A 22,151-nucleotide genomic window follows, 5' to 3' on the forward strand; every position below is an offset into this window, starting at 1 on the left:
CCACTCTATCCAGGCCCTTTCACTATTCGGTAAGTTTCAAATGAGGTCACCCTCCTCATTCCTCTGAGCTCCAGCCAGCAGAAGCCCAGCGCTGACAAACGCTCACCCTATGTTGACCACGCCAGCTCACTCCCTATTGTCACGTGTGCTTCTTGCAGCCCCAGTGGAGGTTCTCTTCTCCTTCGACGTGGGCAACGGGCCTTTCATGGTGGCCGTGAGATCGCCAACGCAGCTCAACGACAACCAGTGGCATTACGTTCATGCCGAGCGGAACATCAAGGCGGCGTCGCTACGAGTGGACCACCTTCCACGGAAGGCACGAGAGGCGCCGCCCGAAGGCCACATCCACTTGCAGCTCAACAGCCAGCTCTTTGTAGGTAGGAGCACCCACTTCAAGAACAGATCGAGATCCGTAAAAAAAAATATATTATGATATTATTACATTTTGTGCCTGTCCTCTGCGATAAGGCCTGTGCGGGAATGGGAGTTAATTTGGTTAATGGAAACTTCAAATGGTTAATAGGGCGGCACAGTGGCGCAGCGGTAGATTTGCAACCTCACAGCGCCAGAGACCCGGGTTTGATCCCGACTTCCGTTGTTGCCTGTACGGAGTTTGTACGTTTGGAGTGTGGAAGAAAACCGAAGATCGCGGAGAAAACCCACTCAATGTCACGGGGAGAACGTACAAACTCCTTACAGACAAGCACCTGTAGTCAGGATGGACCAGGGTCCCGGTCTCTGTAACACTAGCCACCGTGCTGCCCTTTCCTGCCTCCCCCTTTTCCAACTTTCTTCTCCCCCCTACAATCATAGCGAAGAAGGGTCTCGACCCAAAAAGTCACCTCTGCGTCGTCTCCAAAGATGCTGCCTGGTTATGTTATAAAAAAGATATTGTCAGGCTTGAAACGGTTCAGAGAAGATTTACGAGGATGTTGCTTGGACTAGCGGGCGTGTGCTATAGGGAGAGGTTGAGTTGGCTGGGTCTCTATTCCTTGGAGCACAGGAAGGTGAGAGTGATCTTATAAAGGTGTACAAAATCATGAGAGAATAGATCGGATAGATGCACTGAGTCTTTTACCCAGAGTAGGGGAATCGAGGACCAGAGGACATAGGTTCAAGATGAAGGGGAAAAGATTTAATAGGAATCTGAGAGTTAACTTTTTCACAAAAAGGGTGGCATAGAACAAGCTGCCAGAGGAAGTAAAATATTCAAGAAGGATCTGCAGATGCTGGAAAATCAAAGGTAGAGAAAATTATTGGAGAAACTCAGCGGGTACGGCAGCATCTATGGAGCGAAGGAGATAGGCAACGTTTCGGGCCGAAACTCTTCTTCAGCCTGAGAGTGGTGAATCTCTGGAACTCTCTGCCACAGAGGGTAGTTGAGGCCAGTTCATTGGCTATATTTAAGAGGGAGTTAGATGTGGCCCTTGTGGCCGGGGATCAGAGGGTATGGAGAGAAGGCAGGTACGGGATACTGAGTTGGATGCTCAGCCATGATCATATTAAATGGCGGTGCAGGCTCGAAGGGCCGAATGGCCTACTCCTGCACCTAATTTCTATGTTTCTATGTTTCTATGTATTTCCTTCGCTCCATAGATGCTGCCATACCCACTGAGTTTCTCCAGGAATTTTGTCTGCCAGAGGAGGTAGTTGAGGCTGGGACTATCCCAATGTTTAAGAAACAGTTAGACGGATAAATGGATTGGACAAGTTTGGAGGGATATGGACCAAACGCAGGCAGGTGGGACTGGTGTAGCTGGGACATTGTTGGCCGGTGTGGGCAAGTTGGGCTGAAGGGCCTGTTTCCACATGGTATCACTCTATGACTCTGTGACCCATTGAGTTACTCCAGCACGTTGTGTCGTTTTGAGTGCAGCTCGATCCCTGGTCATTGCTAATCTACAACTGAATGCAGTGTAGCAGAATTCAATTGCTGGAAAAAATAAGGCACTCAGTCCACTTATAAAAGCACTTGACACCAATGAACCATGCAGAGTGTGTATTGCATTCCTGTTGTTGTAACAGATTGTCTTGCAGGTTCATTACAGGGTTCTCTGAAGCAAAAAGAGATAAGATGTTTAAGTGAAATTCAAAGGATGTAACTAGTCCTTGATAGTATTTGATAAAATAATGCACAAGAGACTCAAGACAAAGATATGTACATAGCGTATTAAGGGGAATATGACCATGTGGAGCGAGGGAAATCAATAGTTCATAGGTTCTAGGAGCAGAATTAAGCCATTCGGCCCATCAAGTCTACCCCATCATTCAAGCATGGCTGATCTATCTTTCCCACTCAACCCCATTCTCCTGCCTTCTCCCCATAACATATAAACATAGAACCATAGAAAATAGATGCAGGAGGAGGCCATTCAACCCTTCAAGCCAGCACCGCCATTTAATGTGATCATGGCTGATCATCCACAATCAGTACCTCATTCCTGCCTTCTCCCCATCTTCAAGAGCCCTATCTAGCTCTCTCTTGAAAGTTTCCAGAGAACCGGCCTCCACTGCCCTCTGAGGCAAAGAATTCCACAGACTCACAACTCTCTGTGTGAAAAAGTGTTTCCTCATCTCGTTCTAAATGGCTTGCCCCTTATTCTTAAACTGTGGCCTCTGGTTCTGGACTCCCCCAACATCAGGAACATGTTGGAGAAACTCAGCGGGTGCAGCAGCATCTATGGAGCGAAGAAAATAGGCAACGTTTCGGGCCGAAACCCTTCTTCAGTCTGAAGAAGGGTTTCGGCCCGAAACGTTGCCTATTTCCTTCGCTCCATAGATGCTGCTGCACGCGCTGAGTTTCTCCAGCTTTTTTGTGTAACCTTCGATTCTCCAGCATCTGCAGTTCCTTCTTAAACATCAGGAACATGTTTCCTGCCTCTAGCGTGTCCAAACCCTTAATAATCTTATATGTTTCAATAAGATCCCCTCTCAGCCTTCTAAATTCCAGAGTGTACAAGCCCAGCCGCTCTATTCTCTCAGCATATGACGTTTTGTGGCATAACAAATATTTGGCAGTGGATGGCGAATTCTCTTCTCACCCGGGGAAGCAAACCTAGATTGCATTTGTAAAGCTCTATTCTAACGTACATCTGCAAATTATATTCCAAATCAGGATGCACTAAAATAAGTAGGAAATAGGAACTGCAGATGCTGGTTTACACCGATGATAGACACAAACTGCTGGAGTAACTCAGCTGGACAGGCAATATCTCTGGAGGGGAGGAATGGGTGACGTTTCAGGTCGAGGCCCTTCTTCAGACCCTTCTATGAGAATTCTCTTGTTTTCTCGAAGACGATCTATCGTTTTCACACCTTAACCCTCTGTGTCTCTGTGTCACCCTCTCCCCTGATGCTCAGTCTGAAGAAGGGTCTCGACCCGAAACCTTTCTTTGTTTTCTGGTCTGGTCTGACCCCATTCTTTCTCTCCAGGGACGCTGCCTGTCCCGCTGAGTCACTCCAGCATTTTGTATCTAAGCACTGAAATGAGTTTACTTGGCAACAATGCTTTGGGGTTGAGAAGCATAGTTCTTCTTATCGAGTCCACGCACAAGATTAGAAGTTGTCCAGCCTGAGCTCAACACAACACAATTCGGCATCTGCGTACAACGCTGAATGTCTTGACACTTCTTGTGCGTGGTGGTGGAAGGATTGGTGGAAACAGGGTCACGACGTGAATGCTCTTTCCTTGACCCAGGGGCGGATTGACCATTAAGCAGACTAAGCACGTGCTTAGGGCACCAGGGCCAAAGGGGGCACCACAAAGTTGGGAAAAGGGTGAAAAGAGAAAAAAACAAATGAAGATATGTAAAAAATTGATAAAACTAGTGCAAATTGATCATAATGTTCTGTTTCTTGATCATGGCGCACCCTAGGGTTATCTTCCCAGCTGTACCACAAGGTCAACAACTAAAATGGACTGGGTCGGTGTGGAAAGGAGGGGGGCACCAAGATTGGTCAGTGCTTAGTGCACCAGTGATCCTTAATCCGCCCCTGCCTTGACCCCGAGAACCATAGTTGATGATCAATCTGAAATAGATTACGTGGATTGGAGGGATCATTTTGGCAGGCTTTTCAGATATTCCCTTGAAATATGTACAATTGTACATGAAACAAAACCGAAATGGCAGATATCCAGATCTAATTATTTTAACAACAGCATTTGCATTTGGAGATAATTGCGTTCCTTTATCAGTGCAAGGGCCACATTCAGCAGTCAGGCATACAGAGACTTGGCTTTTGGGCATTGCTTAATGTGTCGGTGCGATGTTTTGTGCAAAAGTTGAGAATTGCCTCTGCGGATGAAATTCGTCAGCTAGCAATTGGCGCGCAATGTGTCACCGCACTCTTTGGCAAAGATTTGAGCTATTTTAACAGATGCAGCAAGCAGATTTGGATCTTCTGTTTGGCACGCGGGGCGCTCAAAAGACGGTAATTAATCTGAAAAATTGTGATGAATGCAATTTTAAAAAGCGATTACAAGCCTTGATGGTTGTAAACATGTCACACAGTTATTCCAGAATGAACAATGTCAAATTTCATATTTTAACCATAATTCTTCATTCCTTAAGGGCAAATCGCTCTGAGAAATGCATTGTTTTCTTTCCAAGGGCAGTATTTCAATGCGGTTTTGGATCATAGTTTGGCTCGGAAATACTCTTGCTGAAAGCCATTAGGTGTGCACACCTTTATATTTGTTCTGCTGTTGATCAAAATTGGTCTCTTTCGGCTGAAACCCCTTTAAGTTTGCAGCTTCAGCGTTTTAACACACGGGTGCCCTTGCGCCAGTACAAAGTGCTTTCGATGGGATGTTGCCACAAATGGAAAATGAAGCTGCCCGTCCATTTGATGGACTCTAAGTGCAGATCAAAACCCTGTGGATGTATCCAATAGCACTTTGATCAAAGAGAGAAGCACAAAACTGCATTGAGCAAGACCCAAAGTGCTGGAGTACCTCTGCGGGTCAGGGAGCATCCGTGGAGAATATGAATAGGTGACGTTTCAGGTTGGGACCTTTCTTCAGACTGACTATAATGGGGGGGGGGGGGGGGGCTGGAGAATGCTGGAAAAGTGGTGGTAAGGTGGGGGGGGGGGGGGGGGGGGGGGGGGGGGGGGGGGGGCAGGACAAAGTCTGGCAAATGATAGGTGGATACACGTGAAGGGGGCAGAGAGGCAGTGATTGGCAAATAGGTGGACAAAGACTATGGAAACATAGAAAATAGGTGCAGGAGTAGGCCATTCGCCCCTTCGAGCCAACACCACCATTCAATATGATCTTGGCTGATCATCCAAACTCAGTACCCCGTTCCTGCTTTCTCCCCATATCCCTTGATTCCGTTAGCCCTAAGAGCCAAATTCAACTCTTGCTTGAAAACATCCAGTGAATTTGGCCTCCACTGCCTTCTGTGGCAGAGAATTCCACAGATTCACAACTCCCTGGGTGAAAATGTTTCTCCTCGTCTCAGTCCTAAATGGCCGACCCCTTATTCCTACGCTGTGACCCGAGAATGAAAAGGAGCAAAAGGAGGACAGGTAAGGAGAGAAGGAGAGTGAAATGTAAAGACGGAGGGAGTGATATCGGGGGAAAGAAATTGGGGGCACAAGAAAGAGAGAGGAGAACGTGGAGGGATGTCGCTTGAGGGGCAGCAGTGGTAGATTTGCTGCCTCACCGTGCCAGAGACCCGGGTTCAATCAAGTCAAGTCAAGTCAAGTTTATTTGTCACATACACATACGAGATGTGCAGTGAAATGAAAGTGGCAATGCTCGCGGAACAACAAAACATCCAAACAAATTATAAACACAATCATAACACACATATTATTTTACATAATAAATAATAGAAGGAAAAACGTTCTGTACAGTTAGTCCCTGGTGAGAAAGGCGTTTACAGTCCGAATTGCCTCTGGGAAGAAACTCCTTCTCAACCTCTCCGTTCTCACCGCATGGCAACGGAGGCGTTTGCCTGACCGTAGCGGCTGGAACAGTCCGTTGCAGGGGTGGAAGAGGTCTCTCATGATTTTGTTTGCTCTGGAGTTGCACCTCCTGTTGTATAGTTCCTGCAGGGGGGTGAGTGAAGTTCCCATAGTGCGTTCGGCCGAACGCACTACTCTCTGCAGAGCCTTCTTGTCCTTGGCAGAGCAATTCCCGAACCAGATGGTAATGTTCTCGGACAAGATGCTTTCCACCGCCGCTGCATAGAAGCACTGGAGGATCCTCGGAGACACTCTGAATTTCCTGACTAAGGGTGTTACCTATAGGGAGTTTATACATTCTACCTGCGATCGCGTGGGTTTCCTCTGCATGCTCTGCATTCCCTCCCACATTCCAATGACGTGCAGGTTTCTAGGTTAATTGGCTTCTGTAAATTGTTCCTAGAGTGCAGCTTAGAAATGGAGTAAGGGCCAAAGGGACTAGGACACTGTGTCTCTAAACTAAACTAAAAAGATAACATTTTGGGCCAGGACCCTTCTTCAGATATTAGTGGGCATGTGTGAGAATTAGTAAGGAAATAATGGGACAAAGGAATGATAGGATTGCTCTGAGGGCTAGCACAAACTTGATGGGCCGAATGATCTCACGCTATGACATATGTGCCTGTGTTGCTGTTACAAGTAAAGTGTTCGATTATACTCTCGTGTTAATCGTAGGATCGTGTTAATGTGCGGGGATCGCTGGTCGGCGCGGACCCGGTGGGCCGAAGGGCCTGTTTCCGCGCTGTATCTCTGAACCGCACTAAACTAAAATACGGACAATGAAGAAGGATCCCGACCCAAAATGGTCTCCAGAGATGCTGCCTGACCCGCTGAGTTGGTTCAGTTTAGTTTATTGTCACGTGCACGGAGGTACAGTGAACCAATTTTGCGTTTTGTGTCTTTTTCACTCTAAAACCATCGTTCCTACAATGTGCCCACTGCGACGGAAGAATTTCCTTAAACCCCTGTCCCACTTAGTCGAGATTATCGGCGACTACAGGCGACTAGACTGTTTTCACATGGTCGCGGGGTGACGCCTGTATGGCCGTGAATAATCTCCTCAAGTCACCTAAAGAGTCGTAACGTTTTCCTGGTCGCAGCTGGATTTTGAAATGTTCAAAACCTTTTGGCGACTGTGGGCTTGACGTAGCTTGTCTTCTCCGTGGTAGGTGCTGTCGTAGGATGTCGCCAGGTGACGTAGGTTGTTGCCGGGTGCTGACTTCGGTGAATGCCATTGGCGACTACCTACGTCAACCGGCGACAGGAACTGGCGACTGAATTGTCTTCAGTTGCCGCCGACAGGATCGTTGCTTGTCATAGCTTGTCGCGGGTGGACGTAGGTTGATTTTGGTTGTCATAGGTTGTCGCCTGTGTGGTCACAGGTTGTCACATAGGTGGATGTCCTAATGGGTTGCCGGTTGTCGGTAGCTTGCCGTAGCTTCACGTCGACTCGGTGGTAGGTTCTCGTAGCTTGTCGTAGACATTGTCGTAGGGGGGGGTCCACTCTCCACTCTTTCGGCAACCTGCTATGACTGTGACAGTCACCGAAAAAATCACCTAAGTGGGACAGGCCCTTTACTCTTTATCCCTCCAAGTTATTATATTCAGCCACCATTCAGTCTCCTCATTTATACAACAATATTTGTTTCCTTTCCACACGCTGACACTTATAAATGTAATGAGTTATTTCCGTAAGATTGCCACATTAACCACTGCAATTTCTATTAAGTTGATCATGTCTTCTCATTATTTCTGATGCTGCCATGGTCAAAAGCGTGAAGAAAATTTGATAATGCAGCTAACACTTAGCGGATTCCGCACAAAACTAATTTCTATGTTAATTGAATCAGAGGCATCCGGGTATTATGCGACTTCACAGTGCAGTTAAATCTGTAATAAACCATGAACTGTGTGAAGGCTATACATTTTCATTACAGTATTAATGCTACTCATTTACTGCTCGTTCAGCACATCAGTGGTACCACTTCCTCAGGCACTGAATGTTCATTAATTAATTGATTGCTGCAACTCTCGGCAGAGTTGGGTTTAACAAATGGGGAGCCGACATTTTTCTACTGGCAACCTTAAAATTATCGGGACTTTGATGTAAGATCACATTAGTGCGCTGCATGTTCCAGAGCGGTCCGCGGTGTAAATCTGGACAAATATCCATTGGTTCTCATGTTAGCTTAACTGGCAAAGCTCTCTCAGAATTATAAATTTGTTTGATGGAAACTAAACAAGGGTAATATTTTTGTTTTGAACGTTGACATTGGCGTATTGGTTTTGGACGATCAGCCATGATCATAATGAATGGCGGTGCTGGCTCGAAGGGCCGAATGGCCTGCTCCTGCACCAGCACCTATTTTCTATGTTTCTATGTGCAGGTTTGTAGGTTAATTGGCTGGGTATAAATGTAAAATGTAAAATTGTCCCTAGTGTGTGTAGGACAGCGTTAACGTGCGGGCGGACTGATCGCTGGTCGGTGCGGACTCGGTGGGCCGATGGGCCTGTTTCCGCGCTGTATCTCTAAACTAAATAAGCTGAACTAAACGGAGGTCACGGCTTTGGGGGCGGGAATGTTATTTCAATGTACCTCGGTACACGTGAGAATAAAGTAAACTAAACGGAAACTGATAGCCGTGGACGTCGGCTATGGGAAAAGATCTGCCGATTCCGGCCAGGCCTGAGTTCCAGAGCCCCGGCCGCAGGGGGAAAATTTGACCCGACAATCGACACGTAAGTCCCAATGAGGTTGATATCAGCCACCTCACCCAGCCTAAGTGCTACCATGTTTGGGGGGGGGGGACTTCTGGGGGGGATTGTCATTGTCTTTTTTGTCCAGATTAAAGGTGGTACCGGACCACCAGTTGCTGGAGAATCGGTGGTGGACTTGTAGAAATAAATCTTAAACATTGCCGGCTTTGCAGGCTTAAGTGGGGCTATTACAGGCTTAAGTAACAGTTTGGATTGTAGGCCAGATCTGATACACTGCAGTATTAAAACGACCAAGCGCAGGCTCGGTGATCGGTTCGTTGAACACTTCCGCTCAGTCCGCCTAGACCTCCATGATCCCCCATTTGCTAAACACTTTAACTCCCCCTCCCATTCCCACACTGTCCTTTCCGTCCTGGGCCTTCTCCATTGTCAGAGTGAGGCCCAACACAAATTGGAGGAATTGGTGGAACAGCACCTCATATTTCGCTTGGGCTGCTTACATCCCAGCGGTGTGAAGATTGACTTCTCTGACTTCAAGTAGCTCACTCTCTCTCTCTCTCTCTCTCTTCCTAGTTTAGTCTTCCTGATTAAATGTCTCGTTCTCATCTTTCTCCAGCTAACAATGATCTATTCCACATTTTCCTTGATCCTCATCACCTATGACACAGTATTAAATAATTTCAATTTGTTAACGTTGAAAATGTTAGTTCTTGGCAGCTTTGAAAGCGTTATAAGGTTCAATACATTGATTTTATTGACATGGTTTAGAAATTAGTAATCTTACAGGAGAGAGAGATTGGGGATAATGACCCAATACTCAAAATTGGCAGAAAGTGATTAATAATAACCTACGATGACTTGAATTGTCACAAACATTCACTGTGTTTTTAAATTATAAGGTCATAAGTGATAGGAGCAGAATTAGGCCATTCAGCCCCTAAAGTCTACTCCGTCATGCAATCATGGATGATCGATCACTCCTATCCCCATTCTCCTGCCTTTTCCCCATAACCCCTGACACCTATACTAATCACGAATCCATCTATCTCTGCCTCGCGAATATCCACTGACGGCCTCCACAGCCTTTTGCGGCAAAGAATTCCACGGATTCATCAGCCTCTGACTAAAGAAATTCCTCCTCCTCTCCTTTCTAAAAAAACATTCTTTAATTCTGAGGCTATGTCCTCTGGTCCTGGACTCTCCCACTAGTGGAAACATCCTCTCCACATCCAGGCCGTTCACCGTTCGCTATTTTTCAATGAGTTCCCCCTCATCCTTCTAAACTCCAGCGAGGCCCTGTGCCGTCAAACGCTCATCATATGTTAATTCATGTGATGTGGACAATGGGAGAGTAAGCAGCATGTCTGGATTTTCTTGAGGGCACAAAGAAGAGCAGCATTGTAGGCAATTGAACTGGGAAGCGTTAGGTTAGAAAGAGGCATTATTAGTGATATGAAAATGAACGAGCAACGCTGTGGGCCAATGCTTTCAATCTTGGCAAATGGAATACCATGTACCATGAACAGATAAAGAAAGGTACAATGTTCCGAATGATGAAAACCTGCAATCACAGCCAAACAAAATTAAGGGATCCAAGTACAAGGATCATTAAAATTATATTGAAAAGCGCAGAAAATAATTAAGGCCATTAATCAAATTTGCCATATAATTTAGCCTGTTTCCCTGCAACAGGTTTAGGGCGAAAATCTACAAACTTCCATTTGCTCCATTTATACCTCACGCTGCCTCGACAAGCAGCAAAATCAACCCGGTCTCAACCCGGTCACTCCCTCTTGTCCCCTCTCCCATCGGGCAAAAGGTATAGAAGTGTGAAAACGCACACCTCCAGATTCAGGGACAGTTTCTTCCCAGCTGTTATCAGGCAACTGAACCATCCTACCACAACCAGAGAGCAGTGCTGAACTACTACCTACCTCGTTGGTGACCCTCGGACTATCCTTGATCGGACTTTACCTTGCACTAAACGTTATTCCCTTATCATGTATCTGTGCTTTGTAAATGGCTTGATGGTAATCATGTTTTGTCTTTCTGACAACTGAGGGCAGCACGGTGGTGCAGTGGTAGAGTTGCTGCCTTACAGCAAATGCAGCGGCGGAGACCAGGGTTCGATCCCAACTACGTAGTTTATACCTTCTCCCCGTGACCTGCGTGGGTCTTCTCTGAGGTCTTCGGTTCCCTCCCACACTCCAAAAACGTACAGGTTTGTAGGTTAGTTGGCTTGGTAAATGTAAAAATTGTCCCTAGTGTGGGTAGGACAGTGTCAATGTGCGGGGATTGCTGGTCGGCGCGGATCCGGTGGGTCGAAGAGCCTGTTTCCGCGCTGTATCTCTAAACTAAACCTGACGTCCTCTGAGTGAGGGCTACATGTATGTAGTCTGTTTTGTTGTGCTATTCTTATAACAAATGTAAAACACTTTGGCCAACGAGAGTTGCTTTTTAAATGTGCTATATAAATAAATGTGACTTGACTTGACTTGACTTAAACTTAACTAAACGAATTAAACACGTAAGAAAAGCTTTTCACTGTACCTCTGTACACGTGACAATAAACTAAACTTCTCTTACTTCCAATATTGGCGTGCTAGTGGAACTAGTGTACCTGGAACCTGTTGGCAGGTATGAGTAAGTTGAGCCGAAGGGCCTGTTTCCACCCTGTCTGACTCTTTGACTATGTGATGGTGGTGGTGATGGGAGGGGGATGGCAGTGGTAGGTTAGATTATGTCAGTGGCGTAGGGTGGGTTTTGAGCGCCCGGGGCAGTTTAAAGTTTTGCGCCTCCTCATTAGCGGGGGGGGCGGGGGCGGAGGCAGGGGCGGGGGTGGGGCGGGCCGGGGTCAGGGGGGGCAGAGGCAGTGGCGGGGCGGGGGGGGACAGAGCAGTGGTGGCTGGGACAGCGGCAGCGGCGAGCAGAACTCGGAGCTGGGGCGGCGGCAGCGGCGGCCTGGCCCGCGCTGTTTTTATACTCACAGCTCCAGGTAACCCCTCCTCGCTCCAACGGCTCCCCGGGCCTCTTAATTTTATTTAAAAAATTTATTCAACAATTTTTTTGCTCCCCTAAAAATTTAGCGCCCGGGGAAACCGCCCCACTGGCCCCCCCCCCACGCTACGCCACTGGATTATGTAATAGATTTTACACTCTGTAGGAAGCAACTGCAGATGCTGGTTCACCCCAAAGATAGACATTAAATGATGGAGTACCTCAGTGAGTCAGGCAGCATCTCAGGAAGAAAGGAATAGGAGACGTTTCGAAGATTGAAGAAGGGTCTCAGCCCGAAACGTCACCGATTCCTTTTCTCCAGAGATGCTGATCAACTCAATTTTTTCTTGTCACTGTTCTTTCTCTTCCCGACATTAGCAGTTCCTCTTGCCCTTGTCCTGTTTGTTTCCTGTTCATGTTCCCATTGCGTGACCCCCCATTTCAATGCAGAATTATGTAAACCAGCTTGTCCTGTGCACCGAGCAATGACAAAATTGCCACTCGACTAAACACTTGAGATGACCGAAAATACACTCGAACCTGTCACTACTGCTGCAAGCCCATCGTGTGGTTTGCTCTGACGTTTACAATGTAACTGGAACAAGTACTTTATCAGCAATTCAGCAGCCTGCAACAGCAACTGGGCAAGTGTCCCATGATGGTTCGTTCCTCATTCACTTCCGTTTAGTTTTGCTCCAAGAAGTTAGAGAAGCAGATACAATTATAACTCTTAAAAGACATTTGGACAGAAAGGCAGCGTTTAGGGGGCTATGGGCCAAATGCAGGCAAATGGACTAGTGCAGCATGAACCAGTGAAAATGAACTAGTGTAGTTCAGTCTGATGAAGGGTCCCGAACCGAAACGTCACCTATTCAGATTCAGATTCAACTTTATTGTCATTGTGCAATGTACAGTACAGAGACAACAAAATGCGGTTAGCATCTCCCTAGAAGAGCGACATAAGATATGAGCAATAAATAAATTATTTACGTGCATAGTCATAGTATTTTTTTTTCCTGGTGGGAGGAGTGTCCGGGGGGGGGGGGGGGGGTGATTTGCAATCACCGAGGTACAGTGTTGAGTAGTGTAACAGCCGCAGGGAAGAAGCTGTTCCTGGACCTGCTGGTACGGCAACAGAGAGGCCTATAGCGCCTCCCATATGGTAGGAGGGTAAACAGTCTGTGGTTGGGGTGAGAGCAGTCCTATTCCTTTTCTCCAGAGATGCTGCGTGACCCGCTGAGTTACTCCAGCACTTTGTATCTATCTTTGGTGCAGTTTGACCACGGCAATAGGGCAGCATGGTGGCGCAGCGGTAGAGTCGCAGCCTTATAGTGCCAGAGACCCGGGTTCGATCCTGACTACGGGAGCTATCAGTACGGAGTTTGTGCATTCTCCCCGTGACCTGCGTGGGTTTTCCCCAGGTGCTCTGCTTTCCTCCCACACTCCAAAGACGTACAGGTCTGTAGGTTAATTGGCTTGGGTAAAATGGTAAAAATTGTTGCTGGTGTGTGTGGGATCGCGTTAATAATGTGCAGGTGTCGCTGGTCGGCACGGACTCGTTGGGCTGATGTGCCAGTTTCCACACTGTATCTCTAAACTAGGCTATTCCTCACCAGTAATAACGATATCCAATGATAGAACTTGGAATAAACCTTTTGTGTTCCTTTTTTTTAATGGTCTTCCAACTTTCTTTTTCTCACTATGGCTGTAATTTTGTTGTGACAAAACATAACCATAACAGGTGACATAATTAATCCCATAAATTATTCCCTATGGTCAGTTTTCATAGCCCTGCAATTCATAGTCATAGAGGGATACAACGTGGAAACAGGCCCTTCGGCCCAACTAGCCCACGCCGACCAGTCTGTCCCATCTACATTAGTCCCACCTGCCTGGGTTTGGCCCATGTCCCTCTAAACCTGTCCCATCCACGTACCTGTCCAAATGTCTCTTAAACTTTCTGATAGTCCCTGCCTCAACTACCTCCTCTGGCAGCTCGCTCCATACACCCTCCAGCCTTTGTGTGAAGAGGCTACTTCTCAGGTTCCTATTATATATTTCCCCCCTCACCTTAAACCCATGTCCTCTGGTTCTTGTTTCCTCGTTTCTGGGCAAGAGACTGTGCATCCAGCCGATCTATTCCTCTCGTGATTTTTTTACACAACTATAAGATTACCACATGCTCCTGTGCTCCAAGAAATAGAGTCCAAGCCTGGTTAACCTATCCTGAGATCAGCCATGGCAACAATTATTTATTGTTTATTTGTGTTCATTTGTAATTGGAACCTAGAACTTAGAACGGGGGGTGGCACGGTGGCGCATCGGTAGAGTTGCTGCCTTCCAGCGCCAGAGGTCAGGGTTCGATCCCGACTACGGGTGCTTGGCTGCACGGAGTTTGCACGTTCTCCCCGTGACCTGCGTTGGTTTGCTCCGAGATTCTACACAGAATAGAGAAAGGCTTGGGTAGAGTGGATGCGAGGAGGATGTTTCCACTCGTAGGAGAGTCTAAGACAATAGGTCATAGCCTCAAAATTAAAGGACGTTCTTTTAAGAAGATGAGGAGAAAATTCTTTAGTCAGAGGGTGGTGAATCTGTGGAATTCTTTGCCGCAGAAAGCTGTGGAGGCTAAGTCAGTGGATATTATTAATGCAGAGATGGATAGATTATTGATATCCCTGTAGCTCTAGGTATCCCTGTAGCTAAAGGCTGCCCCCCGGACTAGTCCATTCCCTTGCCGAGGGGTTTGATAGTGGAATGGCCCGACCCTTGGGAGCAGCCACATTCTGAGTGTTCTCTGATCGAAGATTATTCCATCTTCACCACCACATAACTAAAAGTGTTACCAATTGAGTTGCGGCCTTACAGTGCCAGAGGACCCGGGTTCGATCCCGACCATGGGCGCTGCCTGTACGGAGTTTGTACATTCTCCCAGTGACCGCGTGGGCTTTCTCCAGATGCTCCGGTTTCCTCCCACATTAATAAAACGTACAGGTTTGTGGGTTAATTGGCTTCCGTAAAAATTGTAAATTGTCCCCAGTGTGTGGGATAGAGATAGTGTAAGGGATGATCGCAGGTCGGCGCGGACTCGATGGGGCAAAGGGAATGTTTCCGCGCTGCCTCTCTAAAGTCAAAAGTAAAGTCCGAAGACTGGGAAAATCCTTCCAATGTTTTCTATGTCCCGGCATGTATCCATCTTTCTATGATATTATTTCGATTAGTTTAGTTTAGAGATACAGCACGGAAACAGGCACTTTCAGCCCACCAGGTCCGCGCCGACCAGCGATCCCCGCACATTAGCATTATCCTATACCCACTAGGGACAATTTTTACATTTACCAAGCCAATAAACTTTGTTTATGATTATCTTTGAATGCAAAGAAATCCAGCTTTCAATATTTCACTTGGTTATCCACAGAGTTAATCCTACTGCTAATCTGTTCAAACCAAATTCTGCTTTAAGCAACCACTGGAATACAAAGTGGATGATTGTGCTTTGACATTAACCATTGCTTTATAATCTCAATCATTCATTTGATACCCAATTTGCAACTTCATTTAATGTTGCATATCATATGGTTTTATTCATCTCTGGCCATTAAGATGCCACATTTATTCATCATCTAAGTCATTATGCTGTTCCTGTCATCTGGTTCTGAAGTTACAAGCTTCAGTCATCTTGCCGAGGAAGTTATTAATGTCCTTATTTCCAGTGTTGTTCATCCATGGTGTTCTGATCCACCTGAAGAAATTTCTGATACACACTCGCATTGTTTGTACGTACGCGAGTCCTCTCCTTCATCTTGAGCCCCCAACAATGTGTGTCTAATTATATATGGGGCGAAAAAACAAATGTACGTCAGAACATCATTGAGATTATTGGGAAGTTTAGTTTAGTTTAGTTTAGAGATACGGCGCGGAAACTGAACCTTCCTTGCCGATCTGCGATCACCCTGCAAACACTAACAGCTTTACACGCTGCGCCATCGTGCCACACTGTTTTAGACATACAGCGTGGAACCAGGCCCTTCAGCCCAATGAGTCCGCGCCGACCAGCGATCCCCGCACACCGAAGCTATCATACACATGCCAGAGACAGTTGTACATTTATACCAAGCCATTTAACCTACGAACCTGTGCTTCTTTGGAGGGTGGGAGGAAACCGAAGATCTCGGAGAAAACCCACGCAGGTCACGGGGCGAACGTACAAACCCGGTGCGGACAAGCACCCGGAGTCAAGATCGAACCCAGGTCTCTGCCTGCAGAGGCTCGTTGACAACTTGCAGAGAGTTAGGGCTCTTAATCAGCCTGAAAACGGCCAACGACAGTGCACAGGATACTAACCGCGCACCATGCATTAAAACCCGTGACCACACGCTGCACCTTCACATGTTCACGAGTTATAGGAGTAGAATTAGGCCATTCGGCCCATCGAGTCTACTCCACCATTCAATCATGGCTGATCTCTGCCTCCCAATCCCATTATCCTGCCTTCTCCCCATAACCCTTGACACCCGTACAAGGGTCCAACCGAAGTGGTTGAGGATTTCACCTACCACGGATCTACAGTCTCCAGCGACCACTCTCTGGACATTGAAATCACCAGGCAAGTCGAGAGAACAGCAGCCATTGGAGGCTAAGAGGGGCAAGTTCCTCACTGAAAACACCAGAATACGTGTGTACCAGGCATGCATCTTCAGCGCCCTCCTGTACGGCAGACACACATGGACTACATAGATGCACCAGGATCGCCATCTAAACACCTCTCATATGTCTGAAGAAAGGTCTCGCCCAGAAAATTCACCCATTCCATCTCTCCGGAGATGCCGCCTGTCCCGCGGAGTTACTCCAGCATTTTGTGTCTACCTTCGATTTTGTGTCTACCTTCGATTTCAACCAGCAGTTCCTGGGATGGCAGAACTGTCATATGTTGATAGAATGGAGCGGCTGGGCTTGTATACTCTGGTAGTTAGAATGAGAGAGGATCTTATTGAAATACATAAGATTATTAAGGGTTTGGACATGCTAGAGGCAGGAAACATGTTCCCGATGTTGTGGAAGTCCAGAACCAGGGGCCACAGTTTAAGACTAAGGGGTAAGCCATTTATAACGGAGATGAGGAAAAACTATCACAACAGAGAGTTGTGAGTTTGTGGAATTCTCTGCCTCAGAGGGTGGTGGAGGCCGGCTCTCTGGATGCTTTCCAGAGAGAGCTAGACAGAGCTCTTAAAGCTAGCGGAGTCAGGGGATATGGGGAGAAGGCAGGAGCGGGGTACTGCTTGTGGATGATCAGCCATGATCACATTGAATAGGAGTGCTTGAAGGGCCGAATGGCCTACTCCTGCTCCCATCATCTATTGCCTATTGTCTTCCTACATCTATCACGCGATGCCTTCACCGGACATTCAGTATCTCCTGTCTGAACCCCCAACAACATCAGCAGGACCCTGGAGTGGGCTAGAATCCCCCCACACATACTCTCTGCTGAGTCAGCGACGCCTCCGATGGCTTGGCCACGTTTGTCGAATGGAGGATGGCTGCGTGCCAAAGGACATCTTGTACGGCCAGCTTGCAACTGGGCTCTCGACACATTGGACGGCATTGGACGGCCTGCAAGCGGGATACGAAGGCTGATGGCGGCAACACCGGCAACTTTGAGCTGCAGCAGGGGATCAATAGACAATAGACAATAGGTGCAGGAATAGGCCATTCGGCCCTTCAAGCCAGCACCACCATTCAATGTGGTCATGGCTGATCATCCACAATCAGTAGCCCGATCCTGCCTTCTCCCCATATCCCCTGACTCCGCTATCTTTAAGAACCCTATCTAGCTCTCTCTTGAACGTATCCAGAGAACTGGCCTCCACCGACAGAGAATTCCACAGATTCACAACTCTCGGTGAGAAAAAATGTTTCTTTGTCTCCGTTCTAAATGGCTTACCCCTTATTCTTAAACTGTGGCCCCTGGTTCTGGACTCCCCCAACATCGGGTACATGTTTCCTGCCTCTAGCGTGTCCCAACCCTTAATAATCTTATATGTTTCAATGAGATGCCCTCTCATCCTTCTAAACTCCAGAGTATACAAGCCCAGCCGCTCCATTCTCTCAGCATATGACAGTCCTGCCATCCCGGGAATTAACCTTGTAAACCTACGCTGCACTCCCTCAATAGCAAGAATGTCCTTCCTCAAATTAGGGGACCAAAACTGCACACGTTACTCCAGGTGTGGTCTCACTAGGGCCCTGTACAACTGCAGAAGGAGCGCTTTGCTCCTATACTCGACTCCTCTTGTTATAAAGGCCAACATGCCATTCGCTTTCTTCACTGCCTGCTGTACCTGCATCGCTCCACATGCCGTGAGATTGTCCAGGATGGCTTCAGGGGGGCGGATCTGGACAGGAACCTGCGGCGACAAGAAACGAGTTTCTACAACCCTGACGACATCCGTTATCTGTTCCCATTGCGGCAAAGACTGTCACTGGAGAATTTGGCTGGTCAGCCCCAGCGGACATTGCCAACACGAACAAAGACCCTGGAGACCTCACCGTGGTTTAGAAGCATGGTCTTTCCAGACCAACGCTTAGTCCAGGACAAAGTGCTGGCTATCTTTAATCCCAAGGACTTGAAGCTTTCGATCATCTCTACTTCAGTGCCATCAATGTATGTTTAGAGTTTAGAGATATAGCACGTAAAAAAGGCCCTTCGGCCAACCGAGTCCAAGCAGACCAGTGATACCCGCACACGAACACTTCCCTACACACTATGGGACAATTTACAATTTGTAATTTTTTCCAAACCCAATTAACCTACAAACCTGTACGATCTTTGGAGTGTGGGAGGAAACCGGAGCACCCGGAGAAAACCCATGCAGGTCACGAATGAATGAATGAATAATATGTTGTCACATGTGACAAATCGCAGCGAAATTCTTTGCTTGCATACCCAAGGTCACCACACAAGGGCTGGGAGAACGTACAAACTCCGTACAGGCAGCGCCCGTGGTCAGGGTGGAACCCGTGTTTCTGACGCTGTACGGCAGCAACTCTGCCTCTGCGCCACCGCGCCGTCCTGTGTGGACCGCTTCGCTTCCTGAAGTCAATCTCCATCTCCTTCGTCTTGCCGACATTGAGCGAGAGGTTGTTGCCTTGGCACCAGGTTACAGGGTTCTCGATCTCCTTCCTCAACTTGGTGACACTGCTGAGAGAAGCACCTTTTCGAAGTACCAGGGGACATAGGTTCAAGGTGAAGGGGAAAAGATTTTATAGGAGTCTGAGGGGTAACATTGTCACACAAAGGGTAGTGGGTGTATGGAACAAGCTGCCAGAGGAGGTAGTTGAGGCTGGGACTATCCCAACATTTAAGAAACAGTTGGACAGGTACATGGATAGAACAGGTTTTGGGGGATGGGGACCAAGCGCAGGCAGGTGGGACTAGTATAGCTGGGACATGTTGGCTGGTGTGGGCGTTGGGCCAAAGGGCCTGTTTCCGCGCTGTATCACCCGATGACTCTATGACTTTATACCATTGTACAAAAATGCTGGCATTTCCCCACTAAGTCAGGGGCAGTATGTTTGTCAGATCATTTTAATGAGGCAAGTATGAAGTCTCTTGTGATAAAATACACTCATCATAAATTTGTAGTCATTTAGTTAAATGGCAGCAGGCCAGGAGATATAATCTCTTCCATTGCCTCCACTGAGGCAAAATAACAGGTGCTGTGTTGAGATGGCGTTTATCCCTCACCAATTTTATGGAGGCATATAAAACAGGTAAGAAATGTAAGTGGTAAATCAGGAATACCATAATAAATTGTAAAAGGAGTCATGCGTCCACAGCTAGTGAAAGCCACATTTCGGAGAACATTCGCAAGTTTTCAAGGTCCCACATAAGAGATTAGTATACAAACTTAAAGCACACGGTATTGGGGGTTCAGTATTGATGTGGATAGAGAACTGGCTGGCAGACAGGAAGCAAAGAGTAGGGGTAAACGGGTCCTTTTCACAATGGCAGGCAGTGACTAGTGGGGTACCGCAAGGCTCAGTGCTGGGACCCCAGCTATTTACAATATATATTAATGATCTGGATGAGGGAATTGAAGGCAATATCTCCAAGTTTGCTGATGACACTAAGCTGGGGGGCAGTGTTAGGTGTGAGGAGGATGCTAGGAGGCTGCAAGGTGACTTGGATAGGCTGGGTGAGTGGGCAAATGCATGGCTGATGCAGTATAATGCGGATAAATGTGAGGTTATCCACTTCGGTGGCAAAAACAGGAAAGTAGACTATTATCTGAATGGTGGCCGATTAGGAAAAGGGGAGATGCAACGAGACCTGGATGTCATGGTACACCAGTCATTGAAAGTAGGCATGCAGGTGCAGCAGGCAATGAAGAAAGCGAATGGTATGTTAGCATTCATAGCAAAAGGATTTGAGTATAGGAGCAGGGAGGTTCTACTGCAGTTGTACAGGGCCTTGGTGAGACCACACATGGAGTATGGTGTACAGTTTTGGTCTCCTAATCTGAGGAAAGGCATTCATGCCATAGAGGGAGTACAGAGAAGGTTCACCAGACTGATTCCTAGGATGTCAGGACTTTCATATGAAGAAAGACTGGATAGACTCGGCTTATACTCGCTAGAATTTAGAAGATTGAGGGGGGTTCTTATAGAAACTTACAAAATTCTTAAGAGGTTGGACAGGCTAGATGCAGGAAGATTGTTCTCAATGTTGGGGAAGTCCAGAACAAGGGGTCACAGTTTAAGGATAAGGGGGAAATCTTTTAGGACTGAGATGAGAAAAACATTTTTCACACAGAGAGTGGTGAATCTGTGGAATTCTCTGCCACAGAAGGTAGTCGAGGCCAGTTCATTGGCTATATTTAAGTGGGAGTTAGATGTGGCCCTTGTGGCTGAAGGGATCAGGGGGTATGGAGAGAAGGCAGGTACAGGATACTGAGTTGGATGATCAGCCATGATCATATTGAATGGCGGTGGAGGCTCGAAGGGCCGAATGGCCTACTCCTGCACCTATTTTCTCTGTTTCTATGTTTCCAAGTTTATCTGGATGCATCACAGCTTGGTTTGGGAACAGCTCCATCCAAGACCGCAAGAGATTGCAGAGAATTGCAGATGCAGCCTTGACCAACACACAAACCAACTTCCCTTCTATTGACTCCATTTACACCTCACGCTGCCTCGGCAAGGCCAGCAGCATCATCAAGGATGAGTCACACCCTGGCCACTCCCTCTTCTACCCTCTCCCATCGGGCAAAATGTATAGAAGTGTGAAAATGCACAGCTCCAGATTCAGGGACAGTTTCTTCCTAGCTGTTACCAGGCAATTGAACCATCCTCCCAACAACTAGAGAGCAGTCCTGAACTACTATCTATCTCTTTAGAGATCCTCGATCTATTTTTGATCAGACTTTAATTTGCACTAAATGTTATTCACGATATTCCGCTTATCAGGTATCTGCACACTGCAAATGGCTCAAATATAATCATGTGTTGTCTTTCCATTGACTGGTTAGCACACAACAAAAGCTTTACACTCGACCTTGGTACATGTGACAATAAACTCACGTTGGGTTTTTTTCTCAATCTAAAGACGTGCAGGTTTGATGTTAATTGTCTTGGCATAAATGTAAATTGTCCCTCGTGTGTACGATAGTGTTAGCGTGCGGGGATCGCTGATCGCTGCGGGCTAGACTGGCCAAAGGGCCTGTTCCCGCCTTGTAGCTCTGACCAAAACTAAACTAAACTTTGTGAGCGGAAAAAAAGTAGTGAATCTAAAGAAGCTAAGATCACTTTGATACCAATTATATATTGCAAGTGAAAGTTGAGGAGGTCTTTCTGGATGAATGAAGATTGTCCAAATGGCATTCATTATCCATAATTACCCTGCAATATAGCAGCAGATGCTTGATGGTGGGATCCAAGTGGTGAAGCAATGGAAACTAATTGGTTGCATTCTTGACAACTTCATTTTCTCAGAATCTAGATGTCCCTGAGTGATAAAAGACATGCCTGACATTGAACGACTGTGTAGCCGTGTACACTCTCTCAAAACCCGCTGAGAGATTCTTATCATATCTGAATCACATTTATCTTGTGTTCGTGCACAGAATAACGCCATACTTCCAACTCCAAAAGAGTTCTCTCTCTCTCTCTCCCCTCTCCCCCACCCCCTCCCTCTCTCCCTCTCTCCCTCTCCCGCTCACTCCCTCTCCCTCTCTCTCCCTCACTCTCTCCCTCACCCCCCCCCCTCTCTCCCTCCCCCCTTCCTCCCCCCTCTCCCCCCCCTCTCTCCTCCACACCCCCCTCTCCCTTCCTCCCCCCCCCCTCTCTCTCTCTCCCTCCCTCCCCCCCCCCCCCCTCCTCTCCCTCCCCTCTCTCCTCCCCCCTTCATTATCTCCCTCTCCCTCTCCTCTGTCTCCCTCCCTCTCCTCTCTCTCCCCTTCTCTCTCCCT

The 22,151-nt window shown here is 47.3% G+C and overlaps 1 protein-coding gene across 1 annotated transcript in view; it reads left to right on the plus strand.

The window, feature by feature from the left end:
- The window catches only part of LOC129699107 (contactin-associated protein-like 5), a 1,038,064-nt gene that overhangs the window by 829,295 nt on the left and 186,618 nt on the right, over nucleotides 1-22,151 (plus strand). Inside the window, exon 17 of the mRNA XM_055638766.1 lies at nucleotides 159-377. Coding sequence (XP_055494741.1) covers nucleotides 159-377 — 219 coding nt within the window. The remainder of the gene's footprint in view (nucleotides 1-158; nucleotides 378-22,151) is intronic.

Source organism: Leucoraja erinacea, chromosome 7 (genome assembly GCF_028641065.1).
Source record: "Leucoraja erinacea ecotype New England chromosome 7, Leri_hhj_1, whole genome shotgun sequence".
Taxonomy (NCBI): domain Eukaryota; kingdom Metazoa; phylum Chordata; class Chondrichthyes; order Rajiformes; family Rajidae; genus Leucoraja; species Leucoraja erinaceus.